The 25,370-nt window shown below is 43.8% G+C and overlaps 1 protein-coding gene across 1 annotated transcript in view; it reads right to left on the reverse strand.

Moving 5' to 3' along the window:
* Positions 1–25,370, reverse strand: part of PRKAR2B (protein kinase cAMP-dependent type II regulatory subunit beta) — a 64,759-nt gene that overhangs the window by 25,002 nt on the left and 14,387 nt on the right. The window contains exon 2 of the mRNA XM_081211670.1: positions 14,889–14,924. Within this exon, the coding sequence (XP_081067796.1) occupies positions 14,889–14,924 (36 nt within the window). The remainder of the gene's footprint in view (positions 1–14,888; positions 14,925–25,370) is intronic.

Here is a 25,370-nt window from a genome sequence, read left to right on the forward strand (position 1 = left end):
TGTGGGGCGCCTACCCTGAGGAGTCCACAGTTCTGCCCAGTGTTAGAAACTGGGAGAGAAAAGCTAGGAGCCAAATGGCTTCTGGGACTTGGGTTGTGGGCGCCAAAAGAGAATGTCTAGTTGCCACTGGGGGGGGGGGTCGGCAACACTTTTTATTTATTATTTTGATAAGCAAAATAAGCAGTTCACATAAGTGACAACATTTTTAGCAATTTCGTGTTTACAATAAAAATACTGGTACCATGCTTCAGTTTTCAAAACACTCAACTCCTTATTGTTAAACTCCTTAACATATTGTCTATCCTTAACATAGACTTTAAGGCGTCAAGTAATCCTTGACTATTGGCCAGGCGCAAAAAATGGCACCCAGACTTTATGAGGTGCTCGCAAATGGAGAATTTTTAGACGCAAAATGCGCCTGGTGCCCTGCTAATTTCCCACCTATTCTGTGAGGTAACAAAATGGTCCCATGTAGTATGTAAGGGGCTGCAACTGAAGGAGGATGAAATAATAATAATAATAATAATAATAATAATAATAATAATAATAATTTATTATTTATACTCCGCTCATATGGCTGGGTTTCCCCAGCCTCTCTGGGTGGCTTCCAACAAAGATTAAAAATACCATATTTGCTCTATAAGACTCACTTTTTCCCTCCTAAAAAGTAAGGGGAAATGTGTGTGCGTCTTATGGAGTGAATGCAGGCTGCGCAGCTATCCCAGAAGCCAGAACAGCAAGAGGGATTGCTGTTTTCACTGCACAGCGATCCCTCTTGCTGTTCTGGCTTCTGAGATTCAGAATATTTTTTTTTCTTGTTTTCCTCCTCCAAAAACTAGGTGCATCTTGTGGTCTGGTGTGTCTTATAGAGCAAAAAATATGGTACATTAAAACACCAGTCGTTAAAAACTTCCCTAAACAGGGCTGCCTTCTATACCATGACTATATCTGATCAAAGAACCTATGTTTACTTTTTATTTAATGAGAAGACCTAGTTTGGGACTAACAGCAACCCGCTGTGTAGGTGTGGGGCTAACATTCCTTTCTGCACCCTTTCCCCTTTGTTTTCTCACTGCCCCTTGCAGCGTTCCATGGCCCGTCTGTAACTCACACTGTCCTAGTTCCAGATGTTATAAACAAGGCTCTAAAAGCTTAAAATAACCATGTTTGAAAGTTACCAGATTACTATACAATTCCATGTGTTTTGTGTCTCTACTAGTGATCTTGTCAGCTGTCAGGTGTGAAGGAAAAGTTTGTTTGCTGAGCAGTTTGAGTCGCCAAGTGTTTTTTCCCCTGCCAGCAAACAGTTAACTTGCAATGGCTGCTGATGGGCCACAGTTCCAAGGGAGGCAGTTGGCAGTTGGGGGGGGGTCACCATCATGTATTGTGTGTTTCTTAACTGAACTTGTTCTTAAAAACTTATGTGGTAATTTTTGTTGTTGTCAGTTAAACTGGCATGCCTAGAGCTTGTGGCAGCAGTGAGCGGAACTAAGCACGACCAGGGGTTTGACTTTTCCAGCCAAAATTTAAGTTACGAAAAAAATCTTAATTTACCTTGTGAATTCACATAATTTTAGCAGGTACTGGTGCTGCTGCATATTAATTGGTGGCCGTGGTGGGATTCCAGAGCATAAGGTGGTTTGAACATGTGCCATAACGGCTTCATACAAGCCTCACAGTTTGTTGGGAAATGATAGAGAGTAGGTATGAACACATGAGCTTGTTATTCTATTCTTCTTTCTCATTTGCAAGGTTAGCCACATCGCTAGTTAGTGTCCTATTTGCTTCTTCGAGTGATCCTACTGTGGCATCCTTTTCAGCAAGTTCCTGCTTATGCCTTGCCATCATTTCTTTAATTTCTAACTCCTTCATGATCTTTTCCCTTTCCAAATCAGAGTCCTGTTCTTCAGCAATGGGGCGAGCCAACTGTTCTGAATCGGCTTTCGTTAACGTGATCTCAAGTTGTGTGCCAAAGAATCTCTTTTGTCCTGCAACTCTGGCATATTTTATTTAATTTTTTGCACTTCTTTACTGAGCTTTGCCTTTTCTTCGCACTCTTAGTTCTCGAACTTGCGTTTTATACAGTGTGGAAAAATATTGTTCTGCTTCAAGTTGGTCCTTGAGGCCTTTAGCATCTTGATGTTCCTTGCTAAGTTCATTATCCTGCTTTTCTAAACTGAGTTTGATTTCCAAAAGCTTACTTCATCATCACCTTCATTGCTAAAATTTTGTGAACTAACAAGGTAAATTAAAACTTTTTAATAACTTAAATTTTGGCCGGAAAAGTCAAGCCCCTGGTCGTGCTTAGTTCCGCTCACTGCTGCCACAAGCTCTAGGCATGCCAGTTTAACTAATAACAACAAAAATTACCACATAAGTTTTAAAGAACAAGTTCAGTTAAGAACCACACAATACACAATGGTGACACCACCACCCCCGCCAACTGCCTCCCTTGGAACTGTGGCCCATCAGCAGCCATTGTGAGTTAACTGTTTGCGGGCAGGGGAAAAAACAATTGGCAACTCAACCTGCTCAGCAAACAAACTTTTCCTTCACATCAGGTCTCAAGAAACACAGTATCTCTCTCCCTCCCCCTCCCCGCCTCCAATTTCTAGCCTCTTTTCTACTGTGCCAGTAAAGAGCTGGGAGGAAAGGATTCAGAGTCGCGTGCAAGACAAGAGAGGATTCAGTCTGACCCAAACGCCTGCAGTAAATATGAAATATACCATTTCAGCGGAGACAGCGGATTTCTGGGAAGCAAAGACTCTACCGAAGCAACAAAAGAAACCACATATTCCAGGACATTCTAACAGGTGAGCAACACATTTCCTCCATTATGTATTTGCAATGCCAGCTGCAAATATTTGGCAGAGACTCTGCAATTTAAAAACTAGCTGTCCACCTTACTTTTAAGCCTAGTGCAGGCATAACAACGCTGATCTGTTAACTGATCCAGAGCAGGCAGCGGTCTTGCGTGCAGCTTCCTCTGCACAAGCCCCTTTCATTTAAAAGAATGAGAATTATACAAAAGCACAGCTGATATGCTTTCTGACGCTCCCATTCATTTCCACTGGAGATGTTCCCAATCCAATATGCCCACTGGTTATAAATATCTGGTACAATAATTAGGCTTACTTGGATGGAAGCAATTTGAGAGCTGCTACTCCGCCAAGCCCTCGTTATCAGGGGCAGATCCCCGTCTTCTCAGAAGATGGCGAACGATTTCTCTCATACTGCTTGCTTCAAGTGTTTTTCCATACATGCCTATAGCATCTTTAAGCTCATAGAAAAAGAGTTCTATTTCTATACGAAATAATTTTTACATCATTCAAGAGACCTGCTTACATCACCTCAAAGGGTTCTCCCCAATGCTGAACATTAATTGTTCCACACAAATGCCTTCGGCATATTTTTTGAAAACACTCGAGATGTTAGCAATACTTCAGTTTCAATTGTTCATTACTGTACCATCTTGTTCTCAAATCTTCCTACACCTAGCAATAATAATAATAATAATAATAATAATAATAATAATAATAATAATAATATGAGATGGCAGTGAAGGCTGCTAAGAAGTCTTACTTCTCGGCCTCCATTGCATCCGCTAGCTCTCGCCCGGCGCAATTATTTAGTATAATTCGGTCTTTAACGTCCCTTGAAGGACAGCCAAATTTAAATAACAATCTGACACACAGCTGTGAGGCATTTGCGAGCTTTTTTGCGGAGAAGGTCCTGTTGCTCCGCCATGACCTCCCTGCCAATTTGGATACAATAAAGGAACTGGAGGCCCCTCGACTGTCCTCGGGTCCAGTATTGGACCACTTTGACCGGATATCTCCAGCCGATGTGGACAGATTCCTCCAAGCTGGAAAGCCCACCACCTGTCCTCTTGACCCGTGCCCGTCATGGCTGATTAGAGCGTGTCCAGACGAGGTGCGGGGCCCCCTGGGGGATATCATCAATTTGTCCCTTGGCACCGGGATATTCCCAGGGGAACTGAAGGAGGCGGTGGTGCGTCCGCTCTTAAAGAAAACATCATTAGATCCCTCAGATCTATCCAATTACCGCCCGGTCTCGAATCTTCCATTCCTGGGTAAGGTGATTGAGAGAGCGGTTGCTGAACAGCTTGGTAGGTTTCTGGATGAAACATCTGCTCTGGACCCATTCCAGTCCGGCTTCCGTGCTGGTCATGGGACCGAGACGGCTCTGGTCGCCCTAACAGATGATCTCCGCAGGCAGCTGGATCGAGGCGGGTCAGGGCTGCTGATTCTTCTAGATCTGTCAGCAGCCTTTGACATGGTCGATCACGAACTCCTGGACCACCGCCTTGCCGACGTGGGGATCCAGGGCACAGTCCTTCAATGGCTGCGCTCGTTTCTCTCTGGTCGGGGACAGAGGGTGGCGCTTGGGGGGGAATTGTCATCACGCCACTCCTTGGTGTGTGGAGTGCCTCAGGGTGCAATTCTCTCCCCGATGCTTTTTAACATCTTTATGCGCCCCCTCGCCCAGCTTGTCCGGAGTTTTGGGCTGGGTTGCCATCAGTATGCTGATGACACCCAACTCTATCTGTTGATGGATGGCCATCCTGACTCGGCCCCAGACACACTGACCAGATGTCTGGAAGCTGTGGCTGGATGGTTACGTGGGAGCCGGTTGAAGTTAAATCCTTCGAAGACAGAGGTCCTCTGGCTGGGGCGGGACGATATGGGATCGAGGGGGCAACTCCCATCTCTTGCGGGGGTGCAATTAGTGCCGTTAAGAGTTTGGGTGTAATCTTCGATACCTCCCTTTCTATGGAGTCGCAGATTACAGCTATAACAAAGGCGGCATTTTTTCATCTCCGCCAAGCTAAGCAGTTGGCCCCTTATCTCTCTCGTCCTGACCTAGCCACTGTGATCCATGCGACGGTCACCTCCAGACTGGATTATTGTAACTCGCTCTACGTGGGGCTGCCCTTGAGACTGACCCAGAAACTCCAGCGGGTGCAGAATGCCGCGGCGAGACTCCTTATGGGGTCTTCGCTGCGAGACCACATTCATCCGGTACTATACCAACTGCACTGGCTCCCGGTGGAGTACAGGATCAGGTTTAAGGTGCTGGTTTTAACCTTTAAAGCCCTATACGGTCTAGGACCCTCGTACCTACGGGACCGCCTCTCCTGGTATGCCCCACAGAGAAACCTACGGTCTGCAAATAATAACATCCTCAAGGTCCCAGGCCTCAGAGAGGTTAGGCTGGCCTCAACTAGAGCCAGGGCCTTCTCGGCTGCAGCTCCAAACTGGTGGAATGCTCTGTCAAAAGAGACTAGGGCCCTGCGGGACCTGACATCTTTCCGCAGGGCCTGCAAGACAGAGTTGTTCCGCCAGGCCTTTGGTCAGGGCGCAGCCTGACTCCCTCCTCTGGCAACCTGCACATAATTCTGCTTAATTGGTTGCCATCAATTTTGATTTAATTAATTTTTATAATGAAATATTTTTAGATTGTGTGATTATTTGACTGATTATTTGATTGTTGTTAGCCGCCCTGAGCCCGGCTGTGGCTGGGGAGGGCGGGATATAAATAAAATTTATTATTATTATTATTATTATTATTATTATTATTATTATTATTAATAATCTAGGCACAGTTTATACTAAATGGGGACTATGGAAGGAATGCAACATAAAATTATGTTGATCATTCCATCATGGCAAGCATTTCCATATCTCCACTCTCTTTCCTCCAGATCATCCAATCTGTGGATTCCTCCAAAGCCAATTTTGGGCAGCAGAGGGGATGGGGAAAGGAGAAGCCCCTTCGAACAATCGGAAGTCCTTGTGCAGGCTTCCACTGACGACTCATCAGTCTAATCCTGCCCTGTTCTGGGTCTTGGGAGGTGCTCCAGAGGAACTTTTGCTGTTCACCCACAGCAAGATGAGGCCACAAAACCCTCACTGATCACGGTCATCGACAAGAACCTGTGTTTGGGAACAGGACACAAGTTGCTTAAGGCCCTCCAAAATCACAAACTGAGAAAGTCAGAATGCAGGATGACCACAGCGCCATCAAGGAGCACAGCGTGCATCGACATTTCAAGTAGGGGCATTTTCTAAAATCAGCACATTGGTGCTGAGCAACTTAGCAGCTTTGTGAAATGGCTGGACTTTATGTTCGGGGCACTCGTATTCATCATTAATATATTCTGCAATGACCATCCAGTTGCCTTATGCCAAGTCAGGTCGCTGGTCCACCCACTGCATAACTGTCTCCTTCAGCATTTAACAACATGGTGCCTTCCAGATGTTTTGGACTGTGACTCACATTAAAGATAGAGGTAAAGGACCCCTGGATGGTTAAGTCCAGTCAAAGGTTTTCTATTGGGAATAGTATCAGGAAGCCTAAAGGAAGAAGGCAAGACATTACATTTATAAGTAACAGTAGCCGCAAGGCTATTGATTGCGAAAAATTGGAAAAGTGGTATTATACCGACAAAAATAGAGTGGCTTGCCAAATTATTGGAGTACTATAATATATCCAAAATAATGGGAGAATTTGGAAGGATCTCAAAAGAGAAGATAGATAGGGACTGGAAGGTGTTTAAAGGATACTTGCAAAACCATATCGAAAAATCAGAACTCCTATGAGAATAAACAAGTTCCGTTTCAAATATTGAAATACTAAATAAGATGGATAACAACGTGTAATAGAAAAAGAAGTATGAAATTAGGTTAAAGGTGTGTGAAAGAAAGTAATAGAAGTGGAAAGAAATTGCAGTTGAGTAGATTGGAAGTCTAACACAAAGATGGGTGAGGGGTGGTGGATGGTGATGGGAAAAGGAATAATCTGTGGGATTGAGTGTAGGTATGTTTGGACATTTTTAAGGATTGTATGAAATGTATGTTTGTATGCTTGTATATTTGCAATATATGTGTATTAATGCTGAATTATTTTAACAATAAAAACTTTTCCAAAAAAAAAAGTCCAGTCAAAGGTGACTATGGGATTGCGGTGCTCATCTCACTTTCAGGCCAAGGGAGCCCAGAGTTCGTCCACAGACTCACTTTTTTTTGACTCACGTTAGCCCCAGCCATCAAGGCCAAACTTTGCTTGTGGTGAAGGGCAGGATATACAGTGTTAAAAAATCAACCAGTTCCTTTCACTGGTAGTGCCAAAGGATCGAACCTGGGATGTTCTGCATGCTATGGTCCAGCTTAAGCAATTTGGGCTTACAGGACTCTGGATAAGCTCAGCTGGATAGACTATGGTGCTGATAACACCAAGGTTGCAGGTTCAATCCCCAAATGGGACAACTGCATGTTCCTGCATTGCAGGGGATTGGACTAGATAATCCTCATGGTCCCTTCCAGTTCTATGAATTTAGCTTTCTAGTGTCTAACAGGTTAAATAATAAATTTACAGAGAGAAAATTCAAACCCAATGAGCTCATGTGGAGGGTGGGGAGTAAAAAATACATAAAATCCTTTTGGAAACCAACTCTCATACTGTGGGGACCCTAGAGTGCCTTAAACTTGGGAATAAACTTTCTGGGAGATGCAGAAGACTTCTGTGTAAATTAAGCAGAAGCTCACAAAATGAAACCGTGGGCATCTGACAGTGACTGGCCACTGTAAGAACAGTTTGCTTAGCTACATGGGCCACAGGCCTGACCCAGAAGGACTCTTCTTATGTTAGCCTAGTGTTACGGTTATAAAAATATGAGCAGATGAAGAGGATGAGCAAAAACTGCAGAAGAAGTGGGTTGAGTATCAATTGTCATGTAAGCACAAATAAGCCGATTATCTGAACGACGTTGAGAAAACATGTAACTACACCAAGAACTGCAAATTTTCACATGGTTGCATAACTATTAGCATCTGAACATTAATTAAAACAAACTAATGCTAAATGTTACATAAGCACACTAATGAGTGATGAAAAAACAGCAAACCATATTCATCAAGTTAGAAATTTTGGCTTCCATTTTGTGTTTGTTTTGCTTTCAAGGCTTTTCCTCGAAAGCTGTTAGCACTCATCCAGTTTAATTAGGTTTTTAGTTTTCCACTAGAAATATAAAAGGGGGAGGGAGGGATGGAGAGGGGGGAGGGAGGGAAGCTTCCTGCTGTACATAATTTCACTTTACACCATTTGACAGTTGGGAGGGAAATTCTAGGTGTTCCAACTTTTCTTCCCTGTTTGTAATGAGGAACAGGTAAAAATAAAGCAAATCAGAATACCCTCTTAGCTTCCACTCATGAAACAAACCTTGACAGACCAACAGAACCCAACCTGCTCCCCGTTGTGCTGGGCTAGGGTGTACACAGAGTGAACGCAGGCATCCCTCCACACAGCTTTCCTGGCTAAGCTACCCTACCACTGGCTGCCAGTTGTGGGGAGGGGTTCCTGCTGATGGAATTCCTGCCAGCAAGTGTCTGCAAAATGGCAAGCTCAAGGCCAGAGAAGGGGTCACTGTCACCATTGCCATGAAGAAGCGTTCCACTGCCATGAAACAAGACACTCAAGGGCGGGGTGCCAAGGATCCTGAGTTGGTATCACTGCTGCCAGGGTGGTATCAGGTCCTTAACAGGTAACTGTCTTGATATAAGATATATGCACAGCTGCTAAAAACAATTTCCTCCACCTGCAATGCACCTGAATCACATCAACTTCAGCTACTCAGAAGTTCGTCGAGAGAATATGACAGAAAAAGCATTGCCTACTTTCTAACCCTCAAACGCTATTTATATCTTCCCCGTTTCAGCTCAGGGACATAAATCTACACAACGTTATCTGCTTAAATTAATTCCTGATAACATTAAACTCCATTTGCGTTGCTAACCTAGACATGCTGACCCTGTTTCTCCAGAGGTCTGTGTTCCTCCCAAATGTCCTATGGCACTGTCTGATTTCAAATTCTAACCAGATTACTCCAAAGTTATTTTCCTTGTTTTAATGTTCAGGATATATCACAGGCTTCCAAACTGACAAATAAATAAATAGGGAGCGTTTGCTCCTACAAAATTTCCAAGTAATTTCATTTCAACAGCAAACACCTCTCTAAAAAGCTACAATAAATGAGGTTTTGTCATTTCCTCATCTAACAATTATTGGGGACCCTACACCAAAGAATTCTGAAGGACGCACATATAGCTATTAGTATTAACCATGCATTAAAACTCATATGAATACTGCACATCAAACCATCCTACTGAGAGTATACCCAGTGAAATTAATGGACCTAAGTTAGTCATGCCTATTAATTTTTGGGGGCCTACTTTGAGTAGGACTACAACCTATTGTTGTAGGGTGGCGCTGTGGTCTAAACCACAGAGCCTAGGGCTTGCCGATCAGAAGGTTGGCGGTTTGAATCCCCACGATGGGGTGAGCTCCTGTTGCTCAATCCCAGCTCCTACCAACCTAGCAGTTCGAAAGCACATCAAAATGCAAGTAGATAAATTGGTACTGCTCCGGTGGGAAGGTAAACAGCGTTTCCGTGAGCTGCTCTGGTTCGCTAGAAGCGGCTTAGTCATACTGTCCACATGACCCAGAAGTTGTCTGCGGGCAAACGCCAGTTCCCTCGGCCTATAGAGCAAGATGAGCGCCGCAACCCCAGAGTCATCTGCGACTGGACGTAACGGTCAGGGGTACCTTTACCTTTACAACCTATTGTAAATAATCTGAAAAGCCCCAACTGCGAAATCTAGCAGCCAACCTTCCCCCCCCCCCCACTTGAACTATTTAATAAACTATAACAGCAAAGCAAAGTACCACGGGTCTCTCAGTATCCTTGAAAGAACGGTATTGACTGAAGTCTTGTATTATTGCAGTGAATGTGCAATCGTGATCACTGTGACTGCCACGTACTTTAAACAACTCCTTTCAGAAGCACCTAACATTGTTTCATTCTTTGTGTGAATGCCACCAAAAATTTAAAAAAAAACAGTTCGCCAAGAATATTGTGCAGCTTCACTAAGCTTGTTTATAGAATCAAAAGATTGTTAAGAGGGGAAGAGTATTGTCATGCCAGCTATGAATCTATAACAAACACGAGCAGCATATGTAGCATGAAAGATAAGAGCGCAAGAATGTGAAGGCTTCCATTCATTTATCTAATTTAGCTACATCTGAACAGTACAATTCATGCAGACCCAGTACAGTCCTATTGCTTCCAGTCTCTTGCCACTCCTAAGAAATTGGAAGCAGCGAGTAGCATCCATCAGTCCGATTTTTCTTGTTTGTCGCAAACACCCATTACAATATAGATCACAAGAAAGCAAAACAGGACAATCCAACAATAAGCTAAAACATATCAATTTTCAGAAGTACAATTTATCAAAACTTAAATTGGGAACATTCCCCCAAATCATTTAATTATTATTATTTTTTAAGTAGCCCACGATATGTTTCTCACTGCTAGTGAACATAAAGCTACTCTATAGGTAACAAATTTGTTTATCCTGGCCAGCAAGCATGTAATTTCGAAGTCATCTGACTGACCTCCTAGAAAATTCTGAAAATCAATAGAAGCATCAGTCCCAAGGTTGGAAGTATACAGGAGAAGGAGCGTCTCCACCCCCATCGTTCTACCCGGACACTGAGGTCCAGCACCGAGGGCCTTCTGGCAGTTCCCTCACTGCGAGAAGCCAAGTTACAGGGAACCAGGCAGAGGGCCTTCTCGGTAGTGGCGCCTTCCCTGTGGAACACCCTCCCACCAGATGTCAAAGAGAACAACAACTACCAGACTTTTAGAAGACGTCTGAAGGCAGCCCTGTTTAGGGAAGCTTCTAATGTTTAACAGACTATTGTATTTTAGTGTTTTGTTGGAAGCCGCCCAGAGTGGCTGGGGAAGCCCAGCCAGATGGGTGGGGTATAAATAATAAATTATTATTATTATTATTATTATTATTATTATTATTATTATTATATAGTGCACTGTGTCTTCAATCTGGCAAGAGGTTATCACACACTTCGTTTTCCCCACATTCATTCTTCCCTGACAGTCTATGGCTAAACCATAGTTAAGGGTTGCAGCTACACCAATCTTAACCACCGTTAATGCTAAATAAGATCCCTCTTCACTGGGGCTTATAGAATCATAGACTCACAGAACTGTAGAGTTGGAAGAAATCTCAACTAGATCTTGCATGACAGTTGGCTGTCCAACCTCTGCTTGAAAACCTCCAAGGAAGGAGTGTCCATCACCTTCTGAGAGAGTCCATTCCACTGTCAATCAGCTCTTACTTTCAGAATTCCGCCCCCCCCCCCCGATGTTTAGTTGGAATTTCCTTTCTTGTAACTTGGAAGCCATTGGCTCCAGAGAAGGAGAAAACAAGCTTGCTCCATGTTCCATGTGACTGCCCTTTAGATATTTGAAGACAGCTGTCATACTTCGCCTCAGTCTCCTTATTAAACCATTTAATAATATATTAATATTATTATAATATTAATAATAATAATTTAACCATGGGTCAAAGTCAGGACAGGGGAAATTCTTGTTTATACCAAATGGCACTTATTCTACAAATCCCCCCTCTCTTAAACTGCTGTTCTTATGTGAAAGTCTGTAACTAGCTATGGAAAATGACTTTTGCACTTTCAATCCTGCAGCGCACCAGATCTATTTTCAAGCATTTCACTGTCAAGCAGCTTTTTACACTAACCCTAAACTCTAAATGATTTTGGGTGGAAATCCCCTGGATTTAGAAACTATTTGGGGTTGGCAATAGTAGTGCTAAAGGAAGCAAACTGGGTGAAAGATAAAGACTTGCAGAGGATTGATTTGTGTGGAACTGTGCCATCACAGCTGCTGAGACCAATTATAGCTATGCAAGATTTTAAAAAAAGTTGTTAATAGTCACAGTATGTAGGCTGGAATATCTGCTAAATAATTAACAGCCTACATTATTGTCAGCAGGTGCTTCTGCAATTAACCTCTGGCTATTTAATTGGTAGCTGTGCCAAGAAAAAGCAAGCCATCCTTAAACGTGCATCCAATACTGAAACTCAAAAAACCCCCCCAAAATATCACAAATATACCGCTAGGTTTTAAAGAAAGAGAGTAAAGCAGATCCAAGAAAGAAAGAAAGAAAGAAAGAAAGAAAGAAAGAAAGAAAGAAAGAAAGAAAGACTCAGTGAAGTGTTTGCAGTCAACAGTCGAACAACCATTCTGATTTTAGGAGATTTACAGAAATTGTTTTTCCCAACTTTGCTTTTGTTGTGCTTAAACTTCACCTTCATTTAAGTTAAAGAAACAATGCTATTGGTTGTTCAAGAAATCTATTAGATAAAAACAGAACACTTTACAATACAAATGAGGTCCTTCACAAGTAACTTGGCACTTTGCAACAGATCCTTTATAATGAGCTCTGCAATATTCTTCACTTTCTGGGTAACTACAGTGGTGCCCCGCAAGACGAATGCCTCGCAAGACGAAAAACTCGCTAGATGAAAGGGTTTTCGGTTTTGCGTTGCTTCGCTAGATGAATTTCCGTATGAGCTTGCTTCACAAGACGAAAACATCTTGCGCTTTTTTCTTAAAGTCGCTTGAAGAGGTGCAGTTGCGACGGACCGTGCTTCGCAAGACGGAAAACATCGCAAGACGAAAAGACTCGCGGAACGAATTATTTTCGTCTTGCGAGGCACCACTGTATATAGAAAAATGATAAACCGGCAACTAGATTTACAGAGGTTGCCTAGATCAAAATTTACAGAGTAGAAGGCTTAAATCTATTCAGCATTCAGTCACAAATGAAACATCTTCATACAGTGGTGCCCCGCAAGACGAACGCCTCGCAAAACGAAAAACTCGCAAGACGAAAGAGTTTTCCGTTTTTGAGTCGTTCCGCAAGACGAATTTCCCTATGGGCTTGCTTCGCAAGAAGAAAGCCCATAGGGAAATCTCCGGGGACCTGTTTTAAATTGCTGGCGGTCGGGAGCAAAGACTTTCGCCCACAGCCAGCCTTCAGAAGAGGTCCTGGACCTCTTCTGAAGGCCGGCGGGGGGGGGCAAAAGTCTTTGCTCCCCCCCGCCTGCCTTCCCGGGACAGCGGAGACTTCTCTGCTGTCCCGGGCGATCTTAAAATGCTGGCGGGCGGCAGCGAAGCGTTCGCTGCCGACCCCCAGCATTTTAAAATCTCCCCGGGACAGCGGAGGCTTCGCTCCCGCCCGCCAGCATTTTAAAATCGCCCCGGGACAGCAGGGGCTTTTAAAATGCTGGCGGTCGGCAGCAAAGCCCTCCTGTCCCCGGAGCTTGCGGGGCGAGAGGTGGGAAGGGCTTTTCTTCCCACCGCCAGCCTTCAGAACAGCCTTCTGAAGGCTGGCAGTGGGAAGAAAAGCCCTTGTCCCCCCCCCCAGCCTTCAGAAGAGGTCGGGGGACAGACTGTCCCCGGACCTGGTCTGAAGGCGGTTTCCATAGGAACGCATTGATTGATTTTCAATGCATTCCTATGGGAAACCGTGCTTCGCAAGACGAAAAACTCGCAAGAAGAAAAAACTTGCGGAACGAATTAATTTCGTCTTGCGAGGCACCACTGTATTTTTGCTTTTAGTTTGTATTTAGGAACCTGATTCAAATGAATAAAAGTATTAAAGTTCAATCCTTGGTGAGCCTTCATATTGGTCTCTGACACTGGGGAAAGAAGGTGGCAGGTTGATAAAGTTGTTCACTCTGAAAATAATTGTGGAAGAGAACGGTATGTGTTTATGTCTCCTTGATCAAGAAAATATGTGTGTGTGTGTTCTCCTGTATGTTAGATATGATGAAAATATCTGAGCGTTCTGAGGTGCAAACATGTTTTTCTATCATTGCTGCACAACAGCCACTTCAAAACTCTTCATGCCAGTTGGACACGTATGCTGTAAACTTACAAAATGTCCAATGCTTTATTTATTATTTTACTTGGAGTGTTTGTACCCCACTTTGCAGCCCAAAAGGGCTCCCAGAGCAGCTTAAGGTAAAGGTAAAGGGACCCCTGACCATCAGTTCCAGTCATGACCGACTCTGGGGTTGCGGCGCTCATCTCCCTTTATTGGCCGAGGGAGCCAGCGTACAGCTTCCGGGTCATGTGGCCAGCATGACTAAGCCGCTTCTGGCAAACCAGAACAGCGCGCGGAAATGCCGTTTCCCTTCCCGCCGGAGTGGTACCTATTGATCTACTTGCACTTTGACGTGCTTTCGAACTGCTAGGTTGGCAGGAGCAGGGTCCAAACAACGGGATCTCACCCAGTCGCGGGGATTCGAACCGCCGACCTTCTGATCGGCAAGTCCTAGGCTCTGTGGCTTAACCCACAGCGCCTCCCACGTCCCATCACAGAGCAGCTTACATACAATCAAAACAAGACAGTCCCTACCCACAGGCCTTAGATTTAAACGAGGAAAACCCAAGGGACAGTGAAGAAAGAGGGGGGGAAGCCTGGGCACCAATTTCCTACACCGGATGTTCCTATGATGACCAGCTGGCACAGTTTGGAGGAAGGAGGTACCTGATGAAGCTGATGAAATGAGACCTAATTCCCACCTCCCCCATTGAGGCCCCCAAATGACAGTTGAGGGGAGAAGAGGCCTGATGGAGCTGGCCTGTCACAGCAGTCGATGGTGTGAGCTGTGGTTCACAACTCTCCCAACGAGTCTGTCCCCTGGCTAGTGACATTTCACTTTCTACTCCAACAAAGATCAGAAGAACCATGTGCAGTTTCTGAGTCACACGTTGGTCATAGGTTTTTAATAAAGCTTTTTAAAAAAACTAAACAAAACACCATTAAGCGCAATGAATTAATATTTGATTTTACATCCCTTTCTTTGATTAGCGTTTTGATTTCTCTCTCTCGTTATAAGACAATATTAGCATACTTAAATAAAATAGTGGGGAGCTTTGTTACAACAACAACGAAAGCATGCAAATACAGGAAACTCACCTGACGCCCTTCTAATGAACCGGTTTATCACTGGAGCTAAGAGAAACAAAAAAAAAAAAAAGATGTTTTGTTAGAAAATTCTCACAGAGTACTTTACAGAATACAATCTCTTAGCTATGTGAAGTACATTTCTAACATACTGCAGTTACTACAGTATGTTTGTGTGTATATATATATATATATATATATGTATGTATGTATATATATATATATATATCTTTGTTGAAATGTGCACTTGATACATAGATACAACGGTAAAATAAATTTCTCAAAATGTCACTTCATGATGAAATTTAAAAGAACGAGAGACTTGCAAGCAACGATTCTGGGGACCAGCGTGAGTCATGCAAAATTTACTTCTCTTTTGTCCCTCTAATCCACAGTCCGCCAACCTTCAAAACCACATTGTCTTTTCCCTGCCTATGTAAGGATTCATTCACAATGTTATTCTTATTGTTTGTATGTGCAAGGACTTTAACTCAGGAGTGTAATCAGCCATTTGCCAGCTAACGCAGGCTAGGTCCTGAATAACACAACTCCAGGCCTGGGAAAGTCACATTCTATCAGAAGAGCAGCCATGCTAGATCTCTCGAAGGCTGTAAGTGAGGGCACAGACAGCTGAAAGAGCATTATAACATTGTGACCATCCACTGAGACCTCATTTCCAATGACCTGAGAGGAGTGGGGATAGTTGCAAAAATTGATCTGCAAGCTTGACACAAGCATTTCTTAATGCCAAGTATTGTAACGTGAAGTATTGCTCACAATTAAAAATGTGTTTGCACTGAAAGAAAAAGTTCCATGATGTGCATCACTTCATAAATGATGTCAAGACTGCAGTGAGGTAAAAAGCATCGGCACAATGGGGAAAAAATGGGGGGGGGGATTAAGTGTTACTCCCTCAAAATGTGGCTATTGGCTTCAGGCAGCCAGTAGTAACTCTTGAAATTCAAGTTCTCGGTCTCAGGGATGTGGAAGCTGTGGTTTTCCAGATGTTTCTGGGCTCCAGCTCCCCTCCCATCCATATGACCAAAGTAGCTCAGCCCATTTTATGAGGGGCGGAGAGAGACTGAGTAGTGTAACAACCCTATAGTCCAGGGGTCCTTTCCTGATGTGCTGCAGTTGCGTTTTTTAGGGAAATGAGGGAGGGAGCTGTGAAGTGGATTGTAGCAGCATTGCAACTACCGAAGGGATGAAGGGGGAGAACTGAGGGTTTCAGTGATGACTTGGGAAGCACAGGAGGAGAAGGGGGGGAAGTCCTATTGTACCGGCTCCAGCTGTTTAGTGGAATCAAACCCAAGGTCTAGTTGCCAGGTCTACCTCTCAAGAACTAAAGGAGGGATAGACCTGGAATACAAGTTTCTCAGAGGCTAGGCCTAGCCAGGCTTCACCCCTGCTCAAAGCACCAGAAATGGCAGGCCTGTTCTCAGATTTTACTTATGCTTTATTTACAGTATTTTCTGTACCACCACTCCAAAAAGACCAGCAGGTGTCCATGGCCAGATCTCCTTTACAAAACTTGTGATGAAACACCTTTCATACATTTTGAATTTTCAGTTACTTGGTACAGCAGATAACTAGTCACGGGGTGGCAACCTGAACAGTAAACAATCTATTTCCCCCCTCTTTTTACAGCAAACTATTTCTAAAGTGTTTATACTCGTTCTGCCTTTATAGTAATCCCACTCTGCACTTAATGAAGAGTATGAGTAAGGTCACTGAATTTCAACTGTGTCTTTGAAATTTCCGTTTCTAATTACAGATGTACACTACTATTAAATGTTACCAAGGGAGAAATGTTACAAAATGCAAAATATGGTTTTTTTGTTCTCCAGCTGCTCTTTCCTGTAGTATCTGCAATGCCGTTTCACCCTCCCTTGTATAGGATACTCACCTCAGGATTGCACTCACAGGCCATTCCCTACTGAATGGATTGGCTGGTGCACAAACAGCCCCTTCCATTATCAAAATGTTACATATTTATTTTGAAATATGTATCATGCCATGTGGCGTAATAGTGCCTCATGGTGACTAGCAATCACCATTCAAAAGAAACAACAACCATTAATACATAATTGAATAAATGAAACCCACAATCTAGAAGCCTTAAAAAGACTTAAAGTAACACAATGCAGCTGCAAAACGCAAGTTGAAATTAAAGGGGTTTGGGGGTTTTTTAGGGGTGGCCAACTCCCAAGAGACTGCGCAGTGATCTACCCCCTTTCTTGGGGTTAAGGTCAAAGTTGTTGAGGTTTTGGGGGTGCAGGGCAAATATGTTATATGTTGAGCTTTTTTTTTAGGGGAGCCGAAGTTGTTGGACATGCCATTCATCTTCAATGCACTAGCCCAATGGGCAACTTGCATTTTGCCACTGTTGAGAATGCCCTGTCCCTTGTTCCTGCAAAGCTAATTTAAATAAAGGACAGGACTCAAAGCAGGCCATCACCCAAATGTATTAGTATATGTTTCGGATCAGGGTATATGGAGAAGGTTCTCCCTAGGGTACCTTGAACCAAGTGCATTTATGGCTTTAAAAGCTAATACAGTGATTGGGGGTGGGGTGGGAAGAATAACAGCAATGGACAACACTGCAGGGTTGCTGTGAATACAGTGGACACTCCGGTTGCAAATGTGATCCGTACAGGAGGCACGTTGGCAACCCGCAGCATCCGCAACCCACAGCGCCGCGTCTGCACATGCGCGGGTTGCGATTTGGTGTTTCTGCACATGCGCGAGTGCTGAAACCAGGAAGTAACCCGTTCCAGTACCCCGTTCCAGGGTTTCGGCGTGCCCATAACCCGAAAACACGCAACCTGAAGCATCTGTAACCCGAGGTATGACTGTACCATCTCATCATCACTCAAATCCCCAACCTGCACCATAGGAGTGAAATATTACTGGACTATATTACCAGTATAAAGTACTTTCTCAAACATCAGCCTGACTCCCACCCTGCAATACTCCAAGTGAACTATTGTTCCTTTATAGGTTTTTGTGTGTGTTACTTATTTTGCTTTGCCAATTCATGAACAGTTGGGAGTGGGTGATGCTTATTCCGACTGGGTCTTTCATTCGTTTGACTTGATCTCATTCTCAAAAGCATTTGTCCTCTGCAAAGTAATCCTTCACTGTTTGGCCTCGCTCTGTAAGAAGGACCCATGATCACCCCTTCTCTCTGTATTATGGGTACATAAACCATTCATCTGACGAAGTGGGCTCTTGCCCAAGAAAGCTTATGACACAAAAGATACTGCAAGACTCTGTTGTTTATAACCAAGAGAACTGCTGGGAGGACAACACCAAGACTGTGAAGCACATTAAAAAATAATGTATAACAAATTCCAAATTCTTTCAATCAAATACAGCCCTTTCAACCTCTCAATTTACCAACAGTATATAACCCTGTTTGGCCATCAGTATTATATGTAAGCAGATTATTCAATTAAGCCAACAACAATAACTTTAGCTGCCACGTGATTTTAGGCTTTAAAGAGCCGATGACACCATAGAAAACAGCTTCCAAATGAGCAAGTCTAACCCAACAGCTAATACTTCCTAACCATCTTCATATCTATTTTGAACTTTGCAAGAAACCAAAATATGACAAATGTTGTTTTCCACTAAGCAGCACCCATCTTCTCTGGTTAAGAGATTCAAGCTGATACCTTCAGTGACAGTTTGCTTTAAAGCGCAACTCACTGTGGCAAACAGGGGAAACATTTTGGTCCCCAGGGAACTGTTTTCTGTCCTGCTGCACAAAACCATGACTGCTGTTTGCAGCAAAAGGCAGAGACAGCAAAAACAGCAAGGGAATAGCCATGAAAACCAAACCACCCTCTTGGCATTTTAATTAAGGCCATTTCCAAAATGAGGGTGAGGGGATTGTAAATCTCCAATACTAGCACAGTTTTGACAAGAAAGCTCAGGTACAGTTGCTGCTTTTAAAGATACCCAGGGTGTTGAAACTATTGTGATCTTGTTAGGGAAGTCAGGGCAGGGTGGGGTGGGGGCACACAGAGAGGCAGAATAAACAACACAGGGGAAAATGGTGAGCAATTCTCTGCTGTATACACCAGACCAGCAACTCGTTTTACAAGACGGCCATGAGGAGGCTGCTGTGGGAAATGAATCATCCTACCTCACAAGTATTCTTAATAGCTTCTTCTTCTTCCTATATACATAAAAACGTAATGCTGTCAACGTGCAACCCCAATTCAAGGATTTGTAGTGCAGTGTCACAATCCTGGATGTGCATGAGGTCAGGGTAGGAGAAGGAAGCAAAAGAGACGCCAAGTTGCACAGCAGAAGTAGCCATGGCATGGGAATGAGAAGGCAGCGACAATAAGAAGGGGGAAGTGGTGGTTTAAAACAATGGCAGAAGTCTGAGGTTTTGCCTGTAAGTTGCCTTGTGTCCAGTCAGGGAAAAAGACCGGGTATAAATACGTAAACAGAATCGCAACAACTGCAGCGCCAAGGTCACTCTGAAGTTGAGCAATTTTATCCTCGAAGGGTATAGCCACATCAGGTCCTCAAATGCTCCAGAAGTTCCTCACCCACAGAGAACAGCCCAAGGAGAACAAATGGGTGGTAGTTCAATTGTTTATTGGCAAAGTACTCAATAACAGCATCTCCCAAGGTGCACAGGAAATACAAGCCATTCCTGCTATGTAGCTAGCTAGCTAAGGCATCTACTCCCCAGGCTAGTGCCCTGAAGTGGACCACTGAAGCAACAGGGTAACCACGCCTCTCGTGAACTTAAATCCCTTCACCAGAGTGAAATGTGCGCTGCGCAATCAGCCTGAGACTTCTTTGGCATGGTAGCTGCTGCTGCGCCTGGCACTTTAAGCCCCTCATTATCCTTGGAGACAGGGGAGGAGGGGATGGAGAAGATCCTAATGGCCAGATCCTCTCAGGGACTGTTCTCTTCCTTCCCTTCCTGATCCTTCCTTCAACTCCTCCCCTGCCTTTGACAGCCCTGACTCTTCCTCTTCCCCCAGCCCCGAGTCCTGCCTCATGGGTGGGAAAAAAACCCCACAAGTCCCTGGCCTCTCCCTCTAGATCTTCCTCCAGCTCCCTTGCCTCCTCCACACCCCCTCAGAGCCCCACCGGTTCTTGACAGTCAGCGACCTCCAGATGTTTTGAAATAACTCTGCCAGCTGGCTACTAGAGGATGCAATGCCAGCTGTAAAAATGAGCCATCTTCACAACCCACACTGCCACATAGTAAGCATAATTTTGTGCATTAACCAGTGTTTGGTGGGCTTTGCTCTCTACTCTTAGTCTGTCTTGCTTCATAGCTCAAAGCTCCCCAGAATTCCAAGGAACCCAAACACTGGAGAGAACTCTCAGGAGCAAGAACGTTTCCTGTTTCATCTAACTGTTCCACAGCAAGACCAGAGCACCAACATGTCTGTCAGCTTTCTTGGCTGCAAAGCCCACCCCCCACCCCCAACATTCAGGAAACACATCAGGTTCCATCAGTCTCCGAGGGAAGAGTGGCCCCTAACACTTACAGGGGGAAATTGCCACTATCAGTCCAAACTTCACCAGGTAATGCTTTGACCTTGACAAGAGAGTGCACTGTCCATCGCTCATATTACTTGCGACAAGTTGTTGTTGTTTAGTCGTTTAGTCGTGTCCGACTCTTTGTGACCCCATGGACCAGAGCACGCCAGGCACTCCTGTCTGAAAACTGCCTCCCACAGTTTAGTCAAACTCATGCTGGTAGCTTCGAGAACACTGTCCAACCATCTCGCCCTCTGTCGTCCCCTTCTCCTTGTGCCCTCAGGCCCCTTCATGGATCACTGCCTTGCCGTGGCAAAGGGGCTTGAATAACTCAGAGAAGCTAGGAGCTATGCCGTGCAGGGCCAACCAAGATGGGCAGGTCATAGTGGAGTGTTTTGACCAAACATGTGGTGTAGTGGTTAAGAGCGGTAGTCTCGTAATCTGGGGAACCGGGTTCGCGTCTCCGCTCCTCCACATGCAGCTGCTGGGTGACCTTGGGCCAGTCACACTTCTCTGAAGTCTCTCAGCCCCACTCACCTCACAGAGTGTTTGTTGTGGGGGAGGAAGGGAAAGGAGAATGTTAGCCACTTTGAGACTCCTTAAAGGGAGTGAAAGGCGGGATATCAAATCCAAACTCCTCTTCTTCTTCTTCTTCTTCTTCTTCTTCTTCTTCTTCTTCTTCTTCTACCTGGAGCAGGAACCGGCAAACTACTCCAGTATCCCTGCCAAGAAAACTCCATGGACAAGACTTCCACAAATTCTATCGGAACGCAAAGATTGATTTTCATGGCGGTTCAGTGCTTCCATAGCTAAACTATAGCACTGAACACTCCCAGGACATTCACTGGACTTCAACAGTCTCTATTTTCCCTTGCACAAAACCCCTCTAAGTAGGTCAGTGTCATCCCCATTTACTGCGGGGGCAGATGAAGCTGAGATATTGATTACTTAGGATCTCTCCACAGTCATCCTAGTTCCACTGAACTCTAAAGCATTTATTTGTTCCATTTGTACTCACAGTGGAATATATGTGAGGTATGTTAAACTAAGAGGCAGTGAATGGCCCAAGTTCACACAGTGAGCTTAATGGTGGAGTCCAGGTCTCCCAGCTCTTAGTCCATATGAAGGCTTCTTCTGCATAAAGGTGTCTGCATTCAATTTAATGGAGAGGACAGGTTTATAAACACACATTTCACTCCTGCGAATTTTCCTCTCCCACTGAAATGAAGACAGAATCCCTCAAGGCTGGAGAATTCAGCATGCATACTGCAGCTACCGAATTCATAAAAGTTTGGAGAATGGGGAAAGGACCTGTCAGATCCAAGTTTAACAAAAGTGACAGCAATGGTGAAAAAACATTTGTTCTAACTTGAAACACTGGCTGCATAGCGGTAGAAAAAGAAAGATGCAGCAAACCTCAAAGCTCACTGGCTATACAATTTTGCAATATTATAGCTCAACCGGTGTTATGATTTCTGTTGTGTTCTTTTGCCTTACTTTTGAATCTGCTTATGTGCAAAACGAAAGCATGACATCTGTACATAAATGGTGGTGAAAAACCCAAGCATTTATGTTTAAATAAACTTGATAATTACACTACAAAACAGTTTTCTTCAGGCACATGTTCTTCTTGCCTTTCCGAGAGAAAGTGCTATGCTATTGTTTCGTTGCTAGGGAGACTGACTTGCGTCATCAAAAGTATTCTGCACCTATGAGCATGCCACGTTTTTTCTTAAGGTCTATGCACCCAAGCAGCAGCTAATTGAAGAGGGTCAGGTGTTCAAAGTTCTCTGCATGCAGCATCTGTGACTGAAGACAGCAGGAGCTATCAGATCTAGTGTGCTTACCCAAGTACCTAACTGGATGCCACAGCATGACCCAAGTGCACCTAATTTACATACCTAAGCAAGGGCTGCATAAAGCTGAGTATCTTTGAAAATCTACTCTGCCTTATGGACGCTTCAGGCATGCTTCTACTGCATCAGCGCCTGCAATTCCTTGTATGCATGCCACTTCCAAGACAGACAGATATTAGAGCAGCAGGAGAAAGGTTTCCTTTCTGTATTTGAAGTGCATAATAAATGGAGAGAGAGGGAGGGTAGCCTTCATCTCTTCCGATGGCGTCACTTGCTCAGCCAAATCCAAGCGGGTAAAATTTAATATTATGCATAGAAACATAAGGAGGGAAGGGAGAACATGAACATGGAAGCACAGCTCAGAGATGGGGGGAGAGTGTGAGAGATGCCAAGAGCCCGTCCATTCCTGCAACATGCTTGATCCCATTGCAGTTTTCCTGACAGAGCACAACTGATAGACAGCTGCAACTAAAATTTGTCCTGCTTAATGAGAAAATGTTTTTTTAAAGGGTTTACTGTGTTCTTATCTCTTTCTTCATTTTGTTCCAATTAACACTATCACTACCACTTGCTAAACGTGATAGCTCCAGCGTTACATTGTTTTCATGGCATATGTGCTTTCCCCACTCAGTTGTTAACTATCAGTTGAAAGTTGAAATTCAGTACATATACTTAATGCACTGGCTATTGTGCAGAATTTTAATAAATATTTATGGAGTACAGTGATACCTCAGATTAAGTACTTAATTCGTTCCGGAGGTCCGTTCTTAACCTGAAGCTGTTCTTAACCTGAAGCACCACTTTCGCTAATGGGGCCTCCTGCTGCTGCAGCAGCAGGTACTATTTCTGGGTTAGCGGAGTCTGTAACCTGAAGCATATGTAACCTGAGGTACCACTCTATTAGGCAGATCTGGAACTTTGCAATAACTCAAACATCTAAATCTCTTTCAGCAACCATCACCATTGTATATACAGTGGTGCCTCGCAAGACGAAAAGAATCCGTTCTGTGATTCTCTTCGTCTAGCGGTTTTTTCGTCTTGAGAAGCAAGCCCATTGACGGATTAGCGGATTAGCACTATTAGCGGCTTTTAGCAGCTTTTAGCGGCTTATCAGCTTATCGGATCAGCTGATAAGCGGCTTAGCGCCTTAGAAAAAGGGGGGAAAGGGGGGAAAAAACCCGCAGGAACTCGCAAGACATTTTCGTCTTGCGAAGCAAGCCCATAGGAAATTCGTCTAGCGAAGCACCTCCAACGGAAAACCCTTTCGTCTAGCGGGTTTTCCGTCTTGCGAGGCATTCGTCTTGTGGGGCACCACTGTATATATAATTTGTATATGTTATTTCATTCAATATCCTTCACTACCAACCATCTGTTAAGTAGGAGGAGGAACCTACAGATGGCCACGAAGTTTCACATTGTGACTGCACATTAGCCGTAGCAGTCCGACATAGGTCACTGACAACTTCATTTGGTCTTTTCTAAAGAAGCAATTACCTGGATTCAGAAATCATATATTACCCCTTCACAAGTAATGAATTATAGGACCTCCATTGGGACACCCCCCCCCCCCAGTTTTGCTCCTATACTTTATATCCCAGGGTGTAAAAAAATCTACAATTGCCAGTATCAATAGCAGCCATTTGAGTACAAGAAAGTCACAACGGTGACTTATTAATGAAAATCAGCACAACTAGAGAGTTTGAGTCCAACTACACAAAATGGGCCAAAAATGCTCCAGGTGATCTATGCAGTTTTTCACTATTAGATGTAATCTAGAATAGGAAAGCTGCCATATTGATTTCTATAATTTGCTTTTGGGCCACAGACTGGTTTTAAACTCAGATAGAAGCCATTTTTAAATCAATGATACAACTCCTGGCACTGAACAGAAATCATTTTGCATCCAACGGCAGTGGACCTGCTAAACAAACAAAATTAGTTGACTTTGAAAGCCAACAATAAAGCTCAGGTGTTCTGTAAATAATATTGATATTCCTATAGCTTGCTTTTTCAAACATGTACATGCCACACACACTCGTCAAAAAACAAACAAACAAACAAACCCTTTTTGTTTCCTGTTAGTGGTGTCAGCAAATTTAAGAGTTGGGATCTAGCAAATTCAGAATTCACCACATCCCATCCTCATTACAAGCTGACACCAACGTCCTTCTGAAATTCAGTTCTGCTTCGTATGCCTACCAGTTATTCCCACTTCCCAAACCAAGTGGAGAAACTGGTATCAGGAGGACTCAATGGTGCCAAGTCAGGCCTTAAAGACCTCATCCTTAAGGTCCAATCCTCCCAAACAAGTCAGGGGGGGGGTAATTTTATCTCAGAAGGAAATTAAAAATCCAGTTACAAAGGGTCCAGACTTTCAGGATAAATTAACAAGGCCTCTCCTGTCTGCAGGGAATTCTTCCCCTTTTGCATTTGCTTAGGAAGGAGGGGAACTGGTAGGGAAGACTAGGAATAAGTTCCCCTAGGCATGTGAAGCAGACAAATTAGATCGAAAGCTTGGAAACTTTCTCCCTAGTGATCAGATACAAATATTACTAGGCAACCCCTTTGATCTCTGACAGAGTGTTAAATATTTATTCCAGTAAAAAGAAGGCAATTCTAGTAAAATAAAATCTGCCAAGTATTAAAAAAAATGGGCCTCAGTTCTGAAAACTATGGGAAGGGAAGCTCATTAATCTCACACCAAACAGCTGGGATCTACAAATTCATAAGTAGCCTCTGCATTTTCACTGTATGGCACAGTAATATCAAACAAATATAGGTCACAAGATGTAGATGCAGTAATTTCCCTAAACATGACTGGCAGAAGCATGGCATGTTTTCCAAAATATATGAAGGTACTACCATATATACCTAGTCCTATCACTGGTCTACCTAATTCCAGTACTGTCTACGGCTGTCTAAGGTGCCAGGTACCCAACCTTGTTTCTTAAAATATTTTTAACAGCTGATTCCAGGGACTGAATCCAAGATCTTCTATGTGAAAACCGTACCTTGTGCTGGGAAACCAGCCCCCCATACTGCTCTGGGCAGGCTATGTACATACAATCATCATCATCACTTTATTTGTATGCCGCCTTTCCAGTTAAAAACAATGCTCAAG

The sequence above is a fragment of the Podarcis bocagei genome (assembly GCF_964188305.1).
Source record: "Podarcis bocagei genome assembly, chromosome: 10".
Taxonomy (NCBI): domain Eukaryota; kingdom Metazoa; phylum Chordata; class Lepidosauria; order Squamata; family Lacertidae; genus Podarcis; species Podarcis bocagei.